Source organism: Aethalodelphis obliquidens, unplaced genomic scaffold (assembly GCF_003676395.1).
Source record: "Aethalodelphis obliquidens isolate GAN/ISIS:26980383/991018 unplaced genomic scaffold, ASM367639v1 scaffold53, whole genome shotgun sequence".
Classification (NCBI taxonomy): Eukaryota; Metazoa; Chordata; class Mammalia; order Artiodactyla; family Delphinidae; genus Aethalodelphis; species Aethalodelphis obliquidens.
Window position 1 is genome coordinate 986,561 of NW_020837997.1, and position 21,619 is coordinate 1,008,179.

Sequence of the window (21,619 nt, forward strand, 5' to 3'; positions counted from 1 at the left end):
CAGGCTTTCTCTAGTTGTGGCGCACAGGCTTAGCTGCTCCGTGACACGTGGGATCTTCCCGGACCAGGGCACGAAACCTGTGTCCCCTGCATTGGCAGGCGGATTCTTAACCACTGCGCCACCAGGGAAGCCCAATTTTCAGAACATTTTAAGTCTCCCCCGCCCCCGCCCCGAGACTATCTGCTAATTCTTCAGGGAGCTTACTTATGTCCACTTAATCAGTGACTCCTGAGGGAATGTGACTGTGTAGGCTTAGTCTTTCCCTAGACATTGGCAGTAAAACCAATAACCCATCTCAGTAACCAAGGCAAAATCCTTTAAAGAGGGCTCCTTCTTGACAGACAACTAGGGTCACAGATCACAGAAGGACAGCTTTACTGGCAGTTCTGGGCTGCTGAAGGACACCAACAGACCATCTATGGATTCTGTCACGTGGCTACTTCTGAATTAGAGATTTAGTGTGTCTGTCCAGAGTTGAGAAATCAATGAGAAACCTTCTCTCAAACCCGTGTGTGAGGAGCCTGCTGGCCTGACTGTGACTCTAAAGGCCTGCTAGATTCAGACAGGCAGCCTCTCCCACACTGCAGTCTCCTGCACTACCCTGGGGCTAAGTTAAGGGCTTGGTTTCTGCTCAGACCAATCCTTTGGACTTTGATTGGCCATTCTCCTTCCCAGACCCTCAAGGGGATTTTCTGAAGCCAGATCTTTGTCACAGACCACAGGTACTTCTAAGAAAATGTCAAAGAGTCAAAGGAACAAATCTTTTACAGCCCCAAGAACTCCAGCTTGCTCAATAACAGACATCTTTCCCATAATTCCCCAAAGGGAAGCACTGGCTATTCTAAGAGCCCACCATACCATTTCACACAAGTTTGCCTTTGGAAAAGACAGTGTGACAGCAAAGTTAAAGGCAACTAATAAACACCAAATTGCTCTGCCACTAGAAGAAGGCAGAGCATGCACCCTCCAATTCCCAGGGGCCCACACTTACCATAATCACAGGTGGGTTGAGCAGTTGTGTCTGAGTATGTAGAATGCAATGTGGTTTCAGATCCCTGGACAAAGCCTAAACAGAGGTACAGTGTGGTTAATTTTCCCAAACAAGTTGCATGAAAATGATCTCAGACTACCTTTCAGTGGAGACTGGCTGGCAGACCCTCCCGTCACTGGAAAGCCACCAAAACCTCTAGCTTCTGAACGCTTTAATTACACCTCCAGAACATATTAACCAATGGAAAGGCAGGCTATGTTTAACTTGCTATGCCAGAAGAATTGCATAAACACTTTTAAACCTTCAAACTAGTATCCTGTTTTGATAAATGGGTACCCAAATTATTCAGTTGAATGAGGAAAATATTTATATCAAATCACTGAAAGGTGAGCTCCAATTCAAAAAACAATGGGGGGTCAGTTTTGAACAATGTTAAGGTAAATAATACCTCTTCCATTCCCCCAAATCTGAAGCCGAAACGGCTTTGTATTTTTCAGTTTTCCAATAAAAAAATGTGTGTATTACAATTACCTCTCAAAAGTAATTGTAATTTCAATTGCATTGGGGTTAGCATGTTGACATGGAATAAGTATTATAGATTATACATATAATTTCTTATCTTCTCAACTCTCATACTATTTCTCAATTTAAAATGAATTAGTACCAGGTAAGGAAAATCTGAACCTCTACCAGAAACTACTGCTCTCAAATGCTGATTATAACAGATTATGATGAATCCTGACACTATCTTTAAAACTACACGTTTAAAACATTTTTTAAATGATTTACACTTAGCACTGAAATTATGACAGACACCATAAGGGGCAATATTTGCCTGTTCCCATCAGCACCAACTCATGACCTAAAAATTAAAGCCAGAACCTCCAGTAGCTTATTTACAACAAAAGCACACACAAAGTACCTTTCCCTGGGTAGGCGTTCACATATTTGTTGACACTCTTCCATGTTCATTTCTTTTCTTTTCTTTTTTCTTTTTTGGTATAATACTGAATGTTTATTCAAGACTAGTATATAAAACATTTACAAATAGTCCTGTGGAGGACTCACAAATATTTTAAGTTTAGGATGTGGATTTAACATTCACAGTGCATAAGGCAAAAGGTGTATCAACTATGTATCTTCAACTTAATGTGAAAGAGAATTTTACTTTAGCAAATACTTTCTTTACATTGAGGAAAATGTCCTTAAACATATCTTCTTTAATTTTAGTATACTCAGAGTAGGGGAAAAACAAGGTCTTTCTATACAGGTCTTTTTACAGGTCTCAAGAATTAAATAAAATTGACTCCACAGATCATGGTTAAGAAACACATGGTAAAGAATGGTTTCAAAATACTTATATTTTTGTTTTCAATTAAATAAATTCCCCTAAATTGATTTTCTTTAACAACAAATAGTCTTTATTCCACTTGATAACATTTTTCATGTTAAGCAACATTATATGCTTGTCCTCTTTAAACATTTAAAACAATTAGGACAGGGCTTCCCTGGTGGCGCAGTGGTTGAGAGTCCGCCTGCTGATGCAGGGGACACGGGTTCGTGCCCCGGTCCGGGAAGATCCCACATGCCGCAGAGCGGCTGGGCCCGTGAGCCATGGCCATGGCCGCTAAGCCTGCGCGTCCTAAGCCTGCGCGTCCGGAGCCTGTGCTCCGCAACGGGAGAGGCCACAACCGTGAGAGGCCCGCAAACCTCAAAAACAAAAAAAACACAAACAGCAAAAACAATTAGGACATAGAGGCATTATCTAAAGTTTCAAACTGATAGAGAAGTCAGTTTACACACCTTCATCTTATGATTAGTGAATAAAACAAGGTACATTCTTCTGTGAATGTAATGAGAAAAAGTACTCTTACAGCAATAAAGTAGCCCTCCCTCATTACCATTACTTTAATTCCACCACACAGAAGGCAAAGAAAACAATTCCAATACTTCAATATCTGCTAAAGATGATATATGGTCCTTGGAGTTTATGTATGTGTGGACACCCCCCCACACATACATCTATGTAAATATATATATATCTGTATGTATTTGATCAATACAACTGGAAAGATCACATACAACCATGAAAAAATACAATAAAAGCAATAAATGAAAAACACTAAGTGAATAAAAGTTAACATAAGCCATAGGAGATTTCAGAAAAGGGACAGTCCCATGGATAAGAGATTAAGACTTCAAGGTGAAAGTGAGATTTGTTCTGAACCCTAAAGGACAACTGTAACTGTGAAAACCTGGGAGATGAAGGTAGGATATTCCAGCATCAGAACTGTGAATTAAGATTTTTAAAGACGCATGCTCACTAAAGCATTTCAGTAAAACAAAAATGGGAGACCACAGTGGAAGGGGGAAAAGAGCAATCTATGGAGGAGACCTCATATGCCTTTAAATTTGAACTCGATTCTGGAATTACCAATGAACGATTAATGGAATTTTAAACAAAGAAGTGATATGATCAAAGCAGCCCCTTCAGGTCAAAAGGCGGGTATGCAGGCAATACTGGACAAGGAAGAGGCTGAAGGCAGTAAGTCATAATCAAAATGGTTTGGGAGAAAGTGAGTGGGGAGGGGAAGGGAGGTCCAAGAGGGAGGGGATGTGTGTATGCGCATGGCTGATTCACTTCACAGTGCAGCAGAAACCAACACATCATGTTCATTTCTTAAGACAGAAGCAACAAAGATGACAGCCAACAACTTAACAAGTGTTTCCCCTGCAGGGTGCTAAGAGCTTTATCTGCATTATTTCATTCCATCCTCACCACAGCCAACAAAAGGAACAGGGCCAAGACCCTTACCCTGCAATTCCAAAAAGGACTCAAAACCAAACCCTGCAATTCCAAAAAGGTCTGAAAACCAAGTGTTCTCCTCAAATGTGGTGTCAACACTCATTTTGGGGCAAAACTGACCTGTGAGGATATTTTTTATCTTTCTTCATTTAATTACAAGGTGCTGCCCCAGACCCCAGTGCAGGTGCTGTGGAATGTCCTCTCAAGCTAGAATTCCAAAACACACCCAGCTCCAAGGGTTTCAAATAAGGATCAGTGGACCCACACTTTATCTTTACTTCCCAGAGGAGAGAAGTGAGACTGGGCATTGGGGAATGAGAGAGCCAGTGAGAGAAGTATACAAATCCAACATTTTTTACCTTCCCTAATTAAAGAGGGCACACTGGAATAGATTCCCTCCAGGGACCCAAGACCTTCCTGAGATACTTAAATCTTAACCCTTGATAATCAATAACTGTACACAAGAAACACTGAAAGCATTCTAAAGATGGTTGACCTGTGGGGAAGGCTCACTGGGTAAAAAGTACCTTACACGGGGCTTTTCCACCGTTTGCTCAACTAGCTTCCGGAAACTCGTCTGTTCAGCAATACTGCCACTGGCAAAATGGCTCCAGACTTTAGGTAATGTGGTTGGTATGTACTGCAGCTGCAACTGGAACCTACCACAAGCTAACAGAAATACATACTGGAACCCAGTACACGAAAGTCATGGAGCAAAAGATCTATGTATATTCAGGGGAGAGGGGGCCTGATTCTCCCCGGGGAGAAAGGAAAGACAATCCATCAAACCTTCAGAGCTCAACGGCAAACTGCCCTAGTCCTGTCCTCCCCACATTAATATTCTTTTCCACAATACTGTCTCCAGGGCAGGACCTTCCTTAGCCAGTTATGCTCCAATTATGAACAAATTCTTGTCTGGCTGCGATATCGTTCTCTTCTTAGTTCAATTTACCAGCTTGATAAACTCCGAGTAAAAAAAAATACAATAAGCTCTGAGTGAAAAAATAAAATAAGCAAGTTTTTGGTCATATAAAGTGAAAGGTCAGACCATGGATTTATAACTCTGTATCATAGCCCCTCCCTCTTGGCCAGCCTCTCTGACATCTTTTTTGCTCAAAAATACACAAAGCTTCTCAGTTTTATTCTTTTCTTTCTTTTTTTAGAAGGGGATTCTTTGAAGAAATGATATTAAGTGACAAAAATTAGAGGACAATTGGAACTGGGTTAGGTTGCCCCCAACCTTTACCATCTGGTGATAACCAGCCTCCAAGTTGGCCTCCAATGATTCTTGCCTCCAGACATTATGTTGTCTCTTCCCAAACTAATAGATAGCCAGTGTAACCAAAAAGGTATTGCAAAAATGACTGAGTGTGACTTCTGAGACTTCCACCTTGCTCTCCCTTAGATCATTCACTCTGGGGGAAATTAGCCAGCACAGAGTGAGTACCCTCTAGTAAGCCTGTGGAGAGGTCCAGATGGTATAGGAACCAACAGCCAGCACCAACCTGTCAGCCACATGAGTTTGAGTCACCTTCAGCCTGAGTCAAGCCTTCAGATGATTACAGTCCCAGCTAACATCCAAAATGTAACCTCATGAGAAATCCCAAGCCAGAACCATCCAGCTAAACCACCTGTGCATTCCTAACACACAGAAAATATGTGAGATAATAAATGTTCCTATAAAAAGATTAGTAGCATTTCAGACCTTTGTTTGAAGACCTGATTCTGAATTTTTGTCCTGTTTTTCCACTGCTCCAATCTCCCCCCCTCAGTGCTGGAGATGGAACATTCTTTCTCAAGTACACATAAAGAAACTAGGTTCAAAAAATGGACAAGTTATCAAAAAGATAAATTATTTTAATCACCTTCTATGCTTACTAATAATGGTAACATTTGTTTCAAGGCCTCCAGAAGTTCTCCTTACAGGCAAACAGTTGTCTGAAATGTGACATAAAATGCCTCTGACTTTATTTTTTGGCTGCACCGAACAGCATGTAGGGTCTTAGTTCCCTAACCAGGGATTAAACCCGTGTCCCCTGCAGTGCAAGCGTGGAGTCTTAATCACTGGACCACAGGGAAGTCCCTATATGCCTCTGACTTCGGTGGTCTGCTTCTTAAAAGGGAAAGACTCACATTATAAAGCTACTGTGGTTTTCAGTTGATCAAAATCAAGGAAAAACTAATCATTACCTCATTACCTTGGCTACCTCAGTGCCCACTCAAACCCAGAATTACAGCCTATAAGATGTGGAGTTGAAATTCAGAATTGGCCATTTGTGACCTCTCTAAACTCAGCTTCCTCGTCTATAAAAAAACAAATGGTCCATTATTAAGCTACCCCACAGCCCCCCACCATTTATCCCTGGTTTCTTCAGCAATCCTGCCCCTGATAACCACAGAACTGTCTTCCAGTTCTCAGTAAGATTTGGTGAAAAGGATCACATCTCAATTCCAGATATGTCAGCAACAACCCTACTGACTTTCCTCCTGAACCAGGAAGGGTACACAAAGGCTAGGGCAGGGTTGCTCAACCTCGGCACTACTGATGTTTGGGGCCAGATAATTCTTTCCAGTGGGGCCATCCTGTGTACTGTAGGATGTTTAGCAGCATTCCTGGTCTCTATCCACTAGATGCACTAGTAGCACTCCCACCCCAAGAAGTGAAAACCAAAAATGTCTCCAAACATTGCCAGTGTCCCCTGGAGGGCAAAATTGCCCCCGGTTGAGAACCTCTGGGCTAAGGGATGGTTGCTTTAAAAACTGGAGTTCTTGCCAAGCTCCTGACCTGGAGGGCTAACACTACCTTCTTGTCTAGGCCAATATAAAGCAGCCTATAGAGCAGCCCCAGAGGCTCAGGTTCCATTCTCAGTCCTAAAAACATTCCAAGTAGAATGCTGGTTGCCCAACAACCACACATGCTCACGCCTGTAATACCCGCATTACAAGGGAGGCTCTTGGCTGAGAAGCCTCATCAGCTATTCCCAAGGCAAACCCAGGCAGCCTCTGAATTCATCCAGGGATGATCTGAAATCACCCAAGCATATCCTATGGCCCCTTCTCTAATCTCATCATCCCCCCTTCTCCCCTTAGCTCAAGTCCCACTGATCGCCTTGGCTGATCTTTAACAAGTCAGGCAGCTCCCGCCACTGCGTCTTTATGTCGAAGGCCCCCTGATATCCTTTACTCCCTCATTCCATTCAGGTCTCTGCTCAAATGTCACCTCTTCAGAGGTCCCCAACCACCCCATGTTATACAGCGACCCCCTCAAGGTACTGACCAGCCCACGATATATACTATGTTTGTAACCCCGACACGATGAATTTGACAGGTGTGGAATGAGTTAACGCGGAAGCTAGCCATTCCCCACAAGGCTCAGGCTCAGTCCCTAAGGACGCGAAATTCCCATTCAGCCCAAAGCCTTCATATATTGATTTACTCATCCCCCCCGCCGGGCCTGGCGCCTCTCCCAGCCTGAGGCAGATAAAAGCGGGGGATGATGCGGGCAGCTGCGGCATCTGCACGGAAACTGCGCGGGAAACGGTATGGCAATGGCGACTGCAGCCGAGTCAGCAGACTGACCTGAAGGGCCGAGGCCTGAGAAAGGGCGACCTGAGGCGTCGAGGACCCAGGGGGCTGGGCCAGGAACGGAAGAGACATCTCAGGCGCCGAGGCCAAGGCCCACGGACACAGACGACAGAAGCCAAGACTTCTGGCGGCCGGGAGCCGGGATCCAAGGTTGCCAACACAGAGAACTAAGACGCCTAGACGTGAGGGGCGCGAAACTGAGGCGACGGGCCTGCGGCGCCATTTTGTGACCGCAGAGAGGGCAGTGTCCAAGCCCCGGGGGAGGCACGGACGAGCCCGGCGCGGCTCTGGCACATCCCTGTCCCTACCCTCCCGGACCCGACCCCACACCACCCTGCCGGGCCCACCTGTGTAGCTCATGGCAGTAGCGATGCTGCATCCGAAGACTCAGGCAGCTGCTCCACGCGTCAGAGGCCGCGAAAGCGGCGACAATCCCCCGGCCTCCTTCTACACACAACTGAGCTCCGCCTCCCGACCGCATTGGCTCGCTCCGGACTTTGCTTCACGCCTATTGGATAGCCCCGCTGTCCATCTCGAAATGTCCTTATGCCAGTGGCTGAAGGTGGTGCCAATTTCGTGAGAGCCCCACCCTATTCCCGCCTCCCGTTATCCCGGGACCACGGTGATTGGCTCAGAGGAGACGGCCTGGAGGTGGAATCCTGTGGAGTTCGAAGGGGCGGAGCTGTGCACTACGGAAAGACCTGAGGCCCAAGCGCAGTCAGGCTGGAGACGGGCCTGTGCCCTGGAGGCCGGCAGGAGGGAGCCGGATCTAACAGCGCAGGGCACACCTCCAATCCCGGATCTGCCATGGGGGTGCTGTGCCAACCTATGCTCTTTCCTAACTTCTCTGGCCTTGAGCTCGAAAACGAATACGGGAAAACCACGTTGGAGTGAAAATTACAACTAAGCGCCAAACAAGATACTGGGCACACGTTCAAATACGTGAGATAATGTATGCAAATAATTCAGTCCGGTGCCGGGCGCTCTAAAGAAATGTTACATTTTGTTATCCACCGTTTCATAATGATAATAAGTATATATGATAACATAATAATAACAAGCATGTTTATATTATATACTTAATAACTATATTTGTATGATCATTTCAAATGCCCCCTCATATCTGTGAGGAAATTTTTTAAAACTCCCGCTTAAAAGATAAGAAAACTGAGGCTTGGAATTCATGAACTTGCTCAGGGTCCTTGACACTTAAAGTGTCAAAGCTGGAACTACCCCTCTAAACCCCTCTCGGTTTCTTCTGGACTTCAGAGATCCTGCATTAAGTAGCCCAGCCAGGCTCCAGCTCTCTCCTCAGCACCCTCACTGGGATGTGTGGAATACACTGTCAGAGACATTTCATAACTTCTAAGAGATGACTTGACAGAGCTACAGACACTGAAAATCATACTCAATCGTGCTTTTGAAAATTCAAGTTGTACGACTTTTACATTTTTTCTTGTTTTACTTATACTGCTACTGGGACTTCCCTGGTGGTCCAGTGGTTACAACTCCGTGCTCCCAATGCAGAGAGCACGGGTTCGATCCCTGGTCAGGGAACTAAGTTCCCGCATCCTAAGATCCTGCATGCCGCACCACATGGCCAAAAAAATAAGTTAAAAAAAAAAAGTATGCTGCTGCTCACTTTTTGATATTAAGGAATTGCCCATTTCTTTAGTTTAACGATGGCACTTTCTTTTTCCGATGGCACTTTTTAAAGTCCATATCCGGGCTTCCCTGGTGGCGCAGTGGTTGAGAGTCCGCCTGCCGATGCAGGGGACACGGGTTCGTGCCCCGGTCCGGGAAGATCCCACATGCCGCAGAGCGGCTGCGCCCCGTGAGCCATGGCCGCTGAGCCTGCGCTCCACAACGGGGGAGGCCACAACATGAGAGGCCCGCGAACCGCAAAAAAAATAAATAAATAAAAAGTAAAAAATAAAGTCCATATCCTTCAGAGAAATATGCTGAAACATTAATGTATTAATTGATCTGATGACCAGGATGTGCTTCACCGTAATTCAGATGGAGGAAAGAGGAGGGCATGGAGGGCTTATAGCTGAAGACATTGGTCATGAGTTTATAACTGATGAGTAGATGACGGTTCATTTTACTATTCCACTTTTGCGTGGTTAGAATTCTCCATGATAAAATGTTTTAACAACTCCTCCAAAAATGGGCCTCATGCAGAATTTGCTGCCACATGGGACAAGGTTCACGATGCACTGATAAACTCCATATATGAAGTACATAAATCTCTGATTAATGTGCACTCCAGTTGTGGGGCTAATTTCAGCGTCACCCTCAAGGATGCCTGCCTGCCCTCCAAACTAAGGCAGGGCCCCAGGACATCTCTCCTGGATCCCATAGCTTCCCTCACAGCATGTACCAAAGCCATATTTTACCCTCATTTGCCAACTTCATTAGAGAGGCAGTAAAACTGCTTACGAGAAGGGGTGTGCTCACAAGTGTCAGGAAAAGATCCCTTTGTGGCAATTGTATTCAACCCTTTCAAGGACTGACATAGCTATCACGGCACAACTGTGGGTGGGGAAGGGCCTCCCACATTACTTTGTTAGCTCTTGCATAGTTTGAACTTTTTTTTTCATCCAGCTTACATCACTTTTAAAAACTTACTGGGTTTTTTAAACTAATTTATAAAAAGTTGAAAGAGGAGGTGCTCTCATCCCAGGAGATGCCCTACCGGCTTTCAAAGTCTCACACATGCCCACCCACAGCGTTGGTTAGACGTTAAGTAATAGAGGCCTTCTTCCACCAGGCAAGATGTGTGTCCTGATTTCACACGAAAAGAAAAGCCAAGTGTGCAGGCCAAGACTACTCTTGAGGGCATACTATCACAGCTTGTTAGCCCCTCCTTCCCAGCCAGGGGCATGGTGGGGGACCCAGGATAGTAGGGTTGGGGGTGGAGGAGGCCTCTGCCCCATGAGGTCATTTCTACTTTCTAGCCCTTGGCTGTTTAAGTGAAAATGATGAGCTGAGAAACCACATGCAATAAACAAGAAGGAGCAGCCAACAAAATCTCTTAAAATCTCAGAAATGTTCAATAAACATTTGCAGAACGAGAAAATAAATAACAACGAAAAGGAGCCAGCAGCTCTCTTTTTCCCCTCATGTTAGTCAGGTTCAGGGTGTATGTGTCTCCAGACAAGTCACATGTCTTGAAGGCAGGCCAGTCCCAGCAGCTGTGCACTTCACCCTCCCCCAACGAGTCCCCCACACCCTCACTGGACAGCTCCTGCCCTCAGAGAGCCCTTCAGGCCTCAATCACTTCTCAATCCTGGCTCCCTTCCCAGACCAGCTGCCCAGAGTCCTGGTTCCTCTCCTCAGCTCACAGGAGCCGCTTCACCAGCTGGCCAGAGCATCCACACCAGCCATGCCATCGAGCACCAACAGCTGGGAACTTGGGCTCATCCCCAGAAAGGTCTGGTGGGCTTGGTGGCCAACAGGAAAACCCAGGGCTTCCAGGGGCTTTTGGCGGAGGTGGCTCGATCCCAGCCCTGGCTGCCAGACAGACAATGCCAGCCTGTCCACTCGACAGAAAAACACACGCTGGCTGCCTGCCCTGGGGTGTTTCCAGAAGAGAAATTTAATCTAATTTACATACTTCTAGGTACATCGATAACCAAAATGTGGCCACTGAAAAAAGTTAAAAGGTCAATCAGCTCCCGGTTTCTAGCTGGCCCAGGACTGCAAAATAAAAAGATCCACGTTCCTTATTCTCTACACAAAATGCGGTTTTAAAAAAGTGGAAAGGTCTAGGGAGCTATACATAGAAAGCAACAGTGAAAAGAGGGAGGGGAGTGAGGGTGGGGAAGGAGAGTCCCACCCCCACCCCCTCCCAGGCCCTGGAGCCCCCAAGGCTCTGGGGGCCTTGACATGGCAGGAGGCAGCTGTCAGCTCTGAGCTCTTCCCAGCTGGGAAGGCCCCTCTTGTGGGGGTGGCCAACAAGGATTTCCGTGGCATTGTGGGCTCAGTGGGGGGGCTCCCAGGCCCCAGCAGCGGGCCACAGAGGGAGTGTGGCCTCCCCTGAGCAAGCACCGTGGCATGATGTGGTTGTCGTTCGACCCGGGAACTGGAGGGCTGGGGCAGATTCCCGGGTCTCACGAGGTACGTTGAGTGCGTGCGTGCGTGCGTGCGTGCGTGTGTGTGTGAGAGGATATTCATAGGGGCAAGAGGGAACTAGGACAGGGGTCCTTGGGGTCTTTGCAAGTGGCCACGGATGGCAAACATAGCCTGCCTGGCTGTTAGACATGGGAGAACGCTGGCCTTCCTCCCTTGTGAACAGAATGGCTGCCACCAGAGACCTGGCCGCTGCCCCTGCTGAACTGGGTGGGCAGGTGGGTGTGGGCTGAAGGAAGATGCCCTGTGTGTGGCCCCAGAGTCCTCAGGCTGGGGGAAGCATGGCTAGCTGGCTTCCAGTGCCCCGGATGTAGTGTGCCCGGCTCCTGAAAGGTGCCGGTTTGAGGTTTTGGCTTGCTCCTTTGGAAACGGAAAAGAAAGAGGGAGGAGAGGGAGGAGGAGACTGCGGAGGAAGAGGAGATAGAGGTGGCACGAGAGGGGATCTGGAATGCTTTTGTGTTAGGGCGCCTCTGCTGCCGCTGTCTGTGCCTGTGGGGCCTGGGGCTCCTCGGGCGGAGGGTCCGCTTTGGAGAAATTCATCTCCAGGATGTGCCGCTGTAAGTGCCGCACCCACTCCTCCTGGATGGAGAGGGGCCCCTGGAATTCCACTTCACAGAACCTGTAGGGGGGGAACAGAGAGAAGGAGAAGTGGCCACTGCAGTGAGGAGAGGTGGAAGCATAGCCCTGGCCACACCCTGAGCATCAGGCACACCTACTGCTACTCAGAGTCAACAAAGTAAGCCCAGGATTTGACAGAAGGGGGACCCAGAAGCTAGATGTTCTCCCATGTACAGCTACCTCTACCCATCATGGGGTCACGGTAGGGTCCCCTGGAGACCCCTGTCTCTATGCTCAGGGCAGTCTGCTGGCTCAGGGACTGGGTATGGGCCATCCAGCTTCCCAAGCACCTTTGCCAGCTGACTGAAGCATGTGCTCTGAAATGGGAGAGGACATAGAGAAGCAGATCCGACCCCACCAGGCCCCAGGAGAGAATGATGGGAGCCAGGGAAAGGGGGTTGGGCACTAACTCCTACCCATCCAACTCACTAGCTCCTCATCCTCTCGGCCCCAAGGGAGGCCTCACAGCATAGGGGCCCAGAACCCAAGCTCATGGCTCCGAGACTTAGGTTCCAATCCTACCTCTGACTTGGCCTGTGTGGCCTGAGGCAGGCACATCACATCTCAGACTCTGTTTCCTGGCCTCTGATGTACACATGGACTTTGGTAAGAATGAACTGAGACCTATTTTTTTCTTAATCCGGCAAATACTTGCCAAGTGCTTACCATGCGCCAGGCACAGTTCGAATGCTTTATACTCAACTCTTTTAATCCTCATAACAAATCTATTAGGTAGGTCTGTTATCAACCCCGTTTTACAGGTGGGAATATTGAGGCACGCAGCAGGAAATCCTTGCTCACGGTCACTAAGCTGGGGTCAGAGCTGGCAACTGAACTCAGGTCTTGTTGACTATAAAGCTCAAGGTCTCAGCCTGATGCTCTGTGGTGCTGCTGTCTGTGAGGAGCCCTTAACCTGGGTCCAGCCACAGCCCAGGGCAGTCCTCGAGGCTACATCTCCTGCCTCCACCAGCCCAAGTCCTGTTCAGAGGCTCTGGAGGGCCAAGCCCCGGGCGGGTAGTCTCTCTCCCTCCCTCCCCTGCGGGCTGCATACCTGCACTTGAGGGTGTAGATGTTGCCAACGAACTTGACGAGTGATGTCTGGGGGGGCCGGGGCACCAGGGAGGGGACTGGCCGGACCCGGGGCGGAGGCTGCCGCACCTCCTCCAGCTTCTGGTGCAGGTCATTGGCCTCCTCACCACCCCGGGCCGCAGAGGAATCTGGAGGGCGGGCTTGTCGGCGCTCAAATTCTGAGGCGGGGAAAGGTGGGGAGAGGGACAGGAGATGAGCCAGAGGGCAAGTCCCCTGAGGAAGTTCCTGCCTTCAGCGAGCAAGGGGCAAATGCTGTGGGGAATTTTAAGTCAGGACAACAGATGACTGGACACCTCCTGGACCTCGGGACAGGTGGGATGAAGGATGGATGACTGAACGGGAGGGCAAACTGGGAAAGCGACTTAAGGGCAGATGCACAGCAGAGAACCCAGGGGGCATCCAGGGGAACCCCAGTAGGTGGCAGCACATGACCCTCCTCCACCAGCACTCACTGTTGATGTTCTGCCGTTGGTGCTCCTCAGCCTTCATAGTGCCTGGCGGGCTGGCTGCCAGAGGCCGCTCACCACTGTCAGCTGCCCGGCCAGCCTCGAGCCCTGGCTCACACCCAGCACTGCGGCCCACCACGGCCAGGCCCCCGGGTGCCAGCCCCAGGGGCGGCCGCTTGTCGCCATCGCGGCCATGGCCGGCACTGCGAAACTTCTTGGTGAAGGGACGGCCGCCCTGGATGTAGCTGCGGTAGGCGCCCACCTTCTGGGGCCGGTGCTTGATCCACTCACTCAGTGTCTCGATGGGTGAGCCGTTCACACACCACTCGGTCACGCCGAACTGCCGCAGGTGCGCCCGTGCATGACTGGCCAGGGCCTTGCGGTTTTCGAAGTAAAGGCCACACAGCTCGCAGCAGGCCTCAGTGGCTGCAGGCAGAGGGGGTGCTGCTGAGCCCCAGCCCAAAGGGAGCAAGGGTACCCAGAAGGCGCTGCCCAGGTCGGGAGCCAGTCCCGCCTCCCACTGGGGCCTTGACCCCCACTGGGGATAAGTGTGTGCACGGCATTGCCCAGCCCTACAGGCCCTGGCAGATGCCCTCCCAGGACCCTGCCAACCACTGCTTACAGGAGTGGGAGGTCTTCTCATGGAGGGTCTTTGCCTTGAAGGGCAGTTCAGTCTGGATGTAGGTCTTGGCCTTAACCTCTGCTGGGAGGAGGCGGTCCTCCTGCAGGGGCCGCTTGGCTGCCACTGAGCCCAGGTAGCTGGTGGCTGAAGGCTTGGCACCAGTGATGGGTGCCAGGCTGAGCTCGCGGGGAACCTGGGCTGGCCCAGCTCCTGGTTTGCCTGGCCGGCCAGCCATTGGCGCCAGCGGCAAAGGGGCCTGCATGGGCCCAGGGGCCACCGTGAGGGGCCCGTCCTCAGCCAAGGCAGGGGCCAGGTCTCCGGCCGGCGGCTCCTTCTTGATGAGGCATGGTTTGGATTTCTTCTTGAGGATCTCCCGCAGCGTGTCGATGGGTGAGCCGTTGACAGACCACTCGGTCACACCCATCTGCCGCAGGTGCGAGCGTGCATGGCTCGACAGGCCCTTTCGGTTCTCGAAGAACTCTCCACAGAACTCACAGCGGATGTCACGTACTGGCTCTGCCCGGGACGCTGCAGGGGGTCGGGGCAGGGGGAGGAGAAGGAGGTGGTGGCTGTTGGCAGGAAGCCTCCAAGCTCAAGGTCAGTGTTAAGTGCCCTGCTGTCCCATCCATGCAGCCCCAGACCTGAATGACCCGCTCCTTCATCTGCCTCCAGAGGCCCTTGTGTACATCATCCAGCCCTTCTGCTTGTTCTGTAACCTCAAATTCTAGCTGCCTTCATGATGACTCCCTATGACATTGTGAAGTATCAAGGAACAAGCACTCCCTGGATCCTGGGCTCAGACGCAAGCTTGGCTGTGACCCCCTGTGCGATGCTGGGCAAGCCACTTGCCCTGAGTCTCAGTTTCCTCCTCTGCAAAATGGAGATGGAAACCACCTCCCTGTGTTACTGGGGCGGTGGGACCCTAAAGCGGGAGCAATTCAAAGCACGTGGTATAAAGCAGACGTGAAATGCATGTGAGCACTAAGGCAGAGGCCTGGGCCATCCTCACCTGCTCGGCACACAGCAGCTAAGTGACAGTTTGAGAGGGAAGTGCACTTGCTTGTTATAATAGGGATGTTACAGCTACTGCATACAGAGCTTTAAGCGTTAAAGCTAAGTGCTTTACACCCCTTAAAAAAACCCTGTTACAGAGTTGGGACCATGCTGATCTCCATCTTCCAAAAGAGGCAACTGCCCAAGGTCATATACTGCTAGACTCTGGAGCAGCCGAGACCTTAACTTGAACTCCAAATGTCAAGCACTTAGTGACCAGGAATATGAGAAAGACACCCATTTCTAATACTCATATACTCTTGCCCATGGCAGACATCACCAATTGATCCCTAGGAATCTGGATGGTAGCCACTACCAATGGATTAAAGATGGTACAGAGATAAAATCTTTTTGCCATTGCCTAATGACACAATTCTGCCGCCCTCACAGGAATGAAGAATAATCAAGAAGCAGCTCAGTTGGGGGTCTGCATAGCAGGAACACACAGCTAGCCCCTTGTCCTTTGGACCTGCGTACTTCCCTTCCATTGCAACCCTGGGTGTTCTGGGTATCCCCGAGGGAAGTGTGGGGGAAGACTGTTCTCCCTGTCCTGCCCCAGGGTCACACTTACACAGGTTCAAGGGGGTCATGTCTTCCCGAGGTGCCACCCAGGGACCCTCGGATGGGTGCGGCTCCCCATGAAGGGCCCCCGGCAGCATCTCCCGCTTGATCTCCACCCGCATTTGTTCAGGCTTCAGCTTCTTGGGCAGGGAGGGTGAGGAGAGGCCTGGGAACATCTTCCGGGCCGTGGGAGGAGAAGAGGCAGTCGGTGAGTGGCCCAGGGGGCTGCCTGGTGGCGGTGGCAACTTCTTGGCCAGGGGTGAGAGATGAAGGTCCGCGGGGCTGCGGGCTTCCAGTGAGCTGCCAGGACCTCCGCTGCCCACCACCTTGGCCAGGGCTTTTGGGCTAGGCCCTGACGGGTTGGGGTGTCCACCAGGCCGGGACTGGGTCCGTCTCTTGAGGATCTCCCGCAGCGTGTCGATGGGTGAGCCGTTGACGTACCACTCGGTCACGCCCATCTGCCGCAGGTGCGAGCGTGCATGGCTCGACAGGCCCTTTCGGTTCTCGAAGAACTCGCCACAGAACTCGCAGCGGATGTCACGTGCCGGCTCTGGGCCTGAAGCTGCAGCAGGAGAAAGGGGCAGTTAGCACCGTGGGCACTGTTAGCACAGTCACCTGTGGGTCTCCTGGTCGGCTGGGCGTGGACAGCAGCACGTCCAGGGGCTGGGGTGGTGGTGGAGGGCAAGTGCAAGTGAGGGAACTGAGGAGCAGGGCGGGGGGGCCAGACACCCGGCAGGAGCACAGGGAGGCTCTAGAGAGCGCATGGGCCCTTGGTCCTGGCAGAAAAGGACAGAACCAAGACTCGACGGCTCTGCGGGTCCTAACGAGGATGGGGGCAGGAAGTGGTAGCCCTGCCATCCAGACCAGGGGCAACCATGGGCACCTTCCACACCAAAAGGCAGCACCCCACCCTTGGCCTTCATTCTCAGGGAAAGTCTCAGTCATGGAGGTCAAAGGCCAAGAGAGAAGGCCTAGCAGCCGACTGCCGACAAGATCTCTGGGCAGAACCGGTCCACTGCTAAGGGCCCCTGTCCACTCCCTGCCCCAGCAGGGAGGGAGTAGGGATGGGGCTGTGACCCCCACCCTGGGAGGGGCTCCAGGGCCCGCAGGGAGGAGGGGGCGGCTGAAGCGAGAACCTACAGAGGTTGAGAGGAGACGGCTCCACATCAGAGGCCCAGAAAATGCCAGCGGCTGCGGCGGCTGAGAGGTCCTGCTTCCCCCAGGGGCTGGCCATACCCTCGGCCTTCAGCTTGGCCTTCGTGGCCGGCGGTGGGGGGGGGGAGCAAGGAGAGGGCCGCAGAGGCGGGAGGAGGCCGCCCCAGCAGGGCCAGGGTGCCACGCCCGGGTGGGAGGCGGATCTGGACGCCGTCCCTCCTGATGAGCCCGTGGAGCACGTCTATGGGGGATCCCTTGGCGTCCGGGTCGCTGACGCCCAGGTGGCGCAGGTGGGCGCGGGCGTGGCTGGACAGGCCCTTGCGGGTCTCAAACCAGGCACCGCACAGCTGGCAGTCCAGCTCTCTGCCCCCGTCACTATCTAAAGCTGCGGAGACAAAACACAGGGGGGTTCACGGCCGCCACCTCGGCCGGCCCTGGGGGACTGAGGCGGGAGGGCCTGGTGTGATTCTCGGCTGCCCAGGCTGCTGGAGGTCCAAGACTCGTGCCACAGATTTAAGAGGTTTTGGGAAGCAGAAAGTCCTGTTCTGTGCCTAGCCCTCTGGCATCAAGGTGAGTGTAGAGAGCGTAAGGATGTGCAGTACAGAGGCAGTGGCCAAATTCCAATGGCACAGTCTGATGTTTCCAAGCCTTCTTCCCAGGGACCTCAGCTATGGAGCTGTGCAGGGTGTGGGGCGGGTCCAAAGCAGGGGCCCACAGGCTGCTGGGCATCATACAGCCAAGGGCACACCTGCTCAGAACGCTGCTCCTGGAAGCACAGCAGACAGTGGAAGCAGCTTCATCGGAATGTGAGGTGCAACTGGGGTGCCCTGTTGGGCAGGGTGCCAGACCCTAGGCTCACCCCCAGACTCTCATGACCACAAATGTGTGGGAAGGCCTAACTTCCTAAGGGATGCCCTTGTTAAACCTGCTCACGCCTGGGAGTTTCTTTGCCATGCTCACAGGCAGCCCAGGAGGTACAGCTCCATCCCTGGGCACAGAGGTACCTCTGCAAAGGACACCAGGAGCAGGAGGATGTGAAGGCAGGGCCAACCATGGGACCTCCTGTCAGGTGGACCACTTGTCTACCTGCAGGACCCAAGGTGCCCCACGGGAGCCCTGGTTACCTTCACTGCCCCAACCCTCAGGCCCAGAGAAAGCCAAAAGCTGCCCCTAAGTGGTAAGGATGACCCTGGCAGACTCAGTAGCCACAGCCAGGCTTCCAGGGGTTAGAAAATCGAAGTGAAATGGGAGACAGATAATATGCAGCATGGCTGGCCCAACAGGAGACGCAGCACCTTGATTAACACACTCTGGCCCAGTCGACTCAGGACACAGGCGCTGCAGTCCCCATTGCCCCCACCCTAAGCTCTGCAGCCCAACCTGAGGCCCTGCCCCTCCCAGCGCCAGGACCTCCCTCGGCTCCCAGGACCCGCACTCACTGAGGTTCAGGGGCCCCTCGTCCTCAGACTGGGGCCACTGTGCCTTTGGGGAGGCCGGCCGGGGGCTCAGGGACAGCTGGGGGCTCTTGTCCTCAGGATTCTTGGGGGTAGGGGAGCCCGCCAGGGCCAGTGATGCCTTCTTGAGCAGTGGGGAGCTGGGCGGGTGGGCCAGGCCCTTGGCCGAGAAGCCGGGAGGTGACTTGATGGCCTTGTTGACAGCAGGGGCATCGAGGGGCTTGGCCAGGGCGAGCAGGCCGGGTCGTGGGGCTCCAGCAACCATTTCCTTCGGCGAGCTGGACTTCTTAGTCAGGCCCGGGGGCAGCCCAAGGGGTGTGTCGGGCAGGCCCTTCTGCTTCACGAGCTCGTAGAGGAGGTCGATGGGGGCACCGCTGCTCTCCGACTCAGCCACCCCAAGCTGCCGCAGGTGGGAGCGCGCGTGGCTGGACAGGCCCTTGCGTGTCTCAAAGCAGGCACCACAGACCTCGCAGGTGGTCAGGCTCTGGGCTGGAAGGTGAGATGGAGGCCAGGAGAGCCAGCTGTGAGGCTGCACAATCTCTGTTCTCCCACTTCTCCTCCCCTTGGGGCCCCACTCACCCAGGCTCTTGCAAGTGTTTTGCTTCTGTCAACACCTCCCACCCTTAAAATGACCCTAATGAGGCAGGAATTAGCCTGTTCAGTTTGCAAATAAGGAAACTGAGTCTCAGAGAGGGGAAGAGTTGTGCCCAAAGGCACACAGCAGGAGCTGAGCGCTTCTGTGGTTCAGCCAGTGGAACGCCTTTCGGATCTCTAACGTACCAGGGTGCCCTGGCAGCAGGTTTTCACACAGATGCTGACCTGCCAGACGAAAGCTAAGGCCTAGCCACCATCTGCAGCTTAATTCATGCCCCAAACGCTAGGCTGGAGGCCTCAGCCGTGGTCTCTGTGGTGCCCTGCCTGCACCCTCTTCTGCAGAGCCCTTATCCCTGCCTATCTGCTTCTCTGCCTCCCTGCTCCCCAACTTCAGTGACTCCCAAGGACAAGAGCCAGGTCTGTTTTGCATCTCTCACATCCCTAGGGTCCAGCACAGTGCCTGTCATTACTCAATAATGACCTGAGAATCAATGGACAAACAAGGCAGTTTCATGCAGAAGATCACATAGCTATCAGCAATCAAAGTCAGCAAATGAACTGGGTCTGGGTGTGAGCTCTGGATGAACATGCCCACTGCTTCTCCGGATGCCCCTCCCTTGACCAGGGCTCAAGGCCATGCATGCCTGTGACAGCAAAAGCTCAAGAGAGAAGATAGCTGGGTGTCTCCTTGGTGCCATGAGAGGCCAGAGAGAAAGCTGTGGCCAACCTGGGGCCCCACATTAACTCCCGGGCCCCACATTAACTACCAGGCCCAAGAGCTCCCTGTGAGTGTGACCAGCCTGGCCGGCACCCTTGCCTCCTGCGCCACTCACCCTTAAGGTCTGGCAGCTCCTGCTTACTGCCATGAGGAACCTCTGCAGCCACTTTGCTGCTCAGCCGATTGGCCACCTGCTCCAGGGGCCCAGGGACAGGCAGGCTCTTCTTGGGGAGCAGGGGGGAGCCCAAGTCCATGGCCACCATTGCGTTTTCCTCAGAACCCAAGCCTGTGAGGTTGGGAAGACAGGCTCAGCCCAGGCAAGGTGTGGGCTGTCTACCCCTGTAAGGACTGAGGGCCAGGGGTACATTGGTGGTGGTGGTGGGAGCCTTCTTCCTCATCTTTGGTGCCTGCTCTCACTTTGGAATGCAGCTCACCCCATGAAAGCTGAGGCTCCGTCCATAACCCCGAGCACCAATATGACGCAGGGATGTCAAGGCTGCCAACTGACAGCAGAGACTAGGAATGGCTTCCACCTACCAGAACACAGACAGGTCAGGGGACGCAGTGCTAGTCTGAGCCAAGACTCCCACCTTAGCAGATCTCAGAGAAAATATCTCTCTGGGCAGAGAGATCTCTCTGGGCTCCTCTCTGTGGAGGGAAGCATCTATCAGTCTTGGGGGCGGGTAGGTGACAGTCAGAAGGGGAATTCAGTAAGACAAGGCCAGGGTCAGAGGCCAGAGAGGCAATGCAGAGGCAGGGAGCTCAGGACATGAAGAAGGCTCCAGGGAACTTGTGGGGAATCTCCACCAGACAAGACAGCTGGGGCTGGGGTTGCAGAGACAACTGGGGATCCTGGGGTGGTCTTATCACAAGCTAAGCCCTAGGTGGGGTAAGGTAAGAACTAGGATCCTGGACCAGCAGGGGACCTTACTGGGGACAGAGAGAATAGGAATCACAGAACTTTATAGGAAGTCTCTGAGGCATCCATCAGGCCAGGAAGCTTCTCCGGGTGAGGCGTATAGGAGGACAGACAGTCAAAGGTGAGTTTTCAGGGTCTAATTTTGCAGAAAAAGGGACTTGAGAAGCCTCCTGAGTCCCGGGTTTAGCATTCAGAGCATGGAGAGAGCGCTGAGAATGAAGGAACTGTGTGTCAGACGGGACCCTGAAGGTGCTCAGTGTTGTTAATAGGAGGGCAGGCAGGCAGGTCCCTGACTCAGTTTGACTCCTACAGAGGCAAGGAGACGTAGGTGGTCGGGGGATGCACCGGGGCACGGGACGCCGAGGACTTTGTCAAAGCCTCCGGGTGGAGTGGGCGCGTCTGTCAGATGGGGCAGGGCCCTTGTCAAGGCTGAAGTGACTTGGAGTGGGTTTCCGCGCGGGAGGTACAGGGACTGTGTTAAGAGACGATCCAGAGGCTCCAAAGGGTTCAGGGGGCATCTGTCAGATGGGGTGAGGGTTCCGCGAAGTGACGGCAGAGAGTGTTTCTGAAGCCCGGGACCCTGCGAGCCGCGACGGGAGGCCCGGGGTCCCCGCGACTGGAGGGCCTGGGGGGAGGGGAAGTCCCGGAGACTGGATGGCGGGCGTCGGGGCGGCGGCGGCGGCGGCGGCAGGGGGCGAGCGGGGCGCCAACTCTGCCCTCCCCGCACCCTCCCCGGCGCGGGCTCTTACCCGGCGCGGGCGCGGGCCCGGGCCCCGGCTCCGGCTCGGCCTTGGGCCCGTCCCGCGGCGGCAGCGGCGGCGGCGGGGGTGGGGGCGGCGGCGGCGGCGGCGCGGGGATAGCCGCGGGGCCCGGG

The 21,619-nt window shown here is 52.8% G+C and overlaps 2 protein-coding genes across 6 annotated transcripts in view; both read right to left on the reverse strand.

Annotated features, from left to right (window-relative positions):
• AKAP8L (A-kinase anchoring protein 8 like) overlaps window positions 1-8,296 on the reverse strand; it is a 30,726-nt gene extending 22,430 nt beyond the window's left edge. The window contains exons 1-2 of one of the 2 annotated variants that reach the window (XM_027084494.1): window positions 7,730-7,837; window positions 992-1,066 (exon numbers count right to left, since the gene is read on the reverse strand). In XM_027084494.1, coding sequence (XP_026940295.1) covers window positions 992-1,066; window positions 7,730-7,742 — 88 coding nt within the window. In that variant the 5' untranslated portion in view covers window positions 7,743-7,837. Of the gene's footprint in view, window positions 1-991; window positions 1,067-7,729 lie in introns of both variants that reach the window. The other variant, XM_027084495.1, reaches the window with a different exon arrangement.
• A 2,119-nt stretch (window positions 8,297-10,415) lies between these two features.
• WIZ (WIZ zinc finger) overlaps window positions 10,416-21,619 on the reverse strand; it is a 26,493-nt gene continuing 15,289 nt past the window's right edge. For 2 of the 4 annotated variants that reach the window (XM_027084497.1, XM_027084498.1), the window contains 6 exons: window positions 18,500-19,003; window positions 15,916-16,467; window positions 14,292-14,819; window positions 13,676-14,095; window positions 13,186-13,381; window positions 10,416-12,135 (listed from right to left, as the gene is read on the reverse strand). In XM_027084497.1, coding sequence (XP_026940298.1) covers window positions 11,976-12,135; window positions 13,186-13,381; window positions 13,676-14,095; window positions 14,292-14,819; window positions 15,916-16,467; window positions 18,500-19,003 — 2,360 coding nt within the window. In that variant the 3' untranslated portion in view covers window positions 10,416-11,975. Of the gene's footprint in view, window positions 12,136-13,185; window positions 13,382-13,675; window positions 14,096-14,291; window positions 14,820-15,915; window positions 16,468-18,499; window positions 19,004-19,941; window positions 20,113-21,494; window positions 21,585-21,619 lie in introns of those variants that run through there. The other 2 variants (XM_027084499.1, XM_027084496.1) reach the window with 2 other exon arrangements.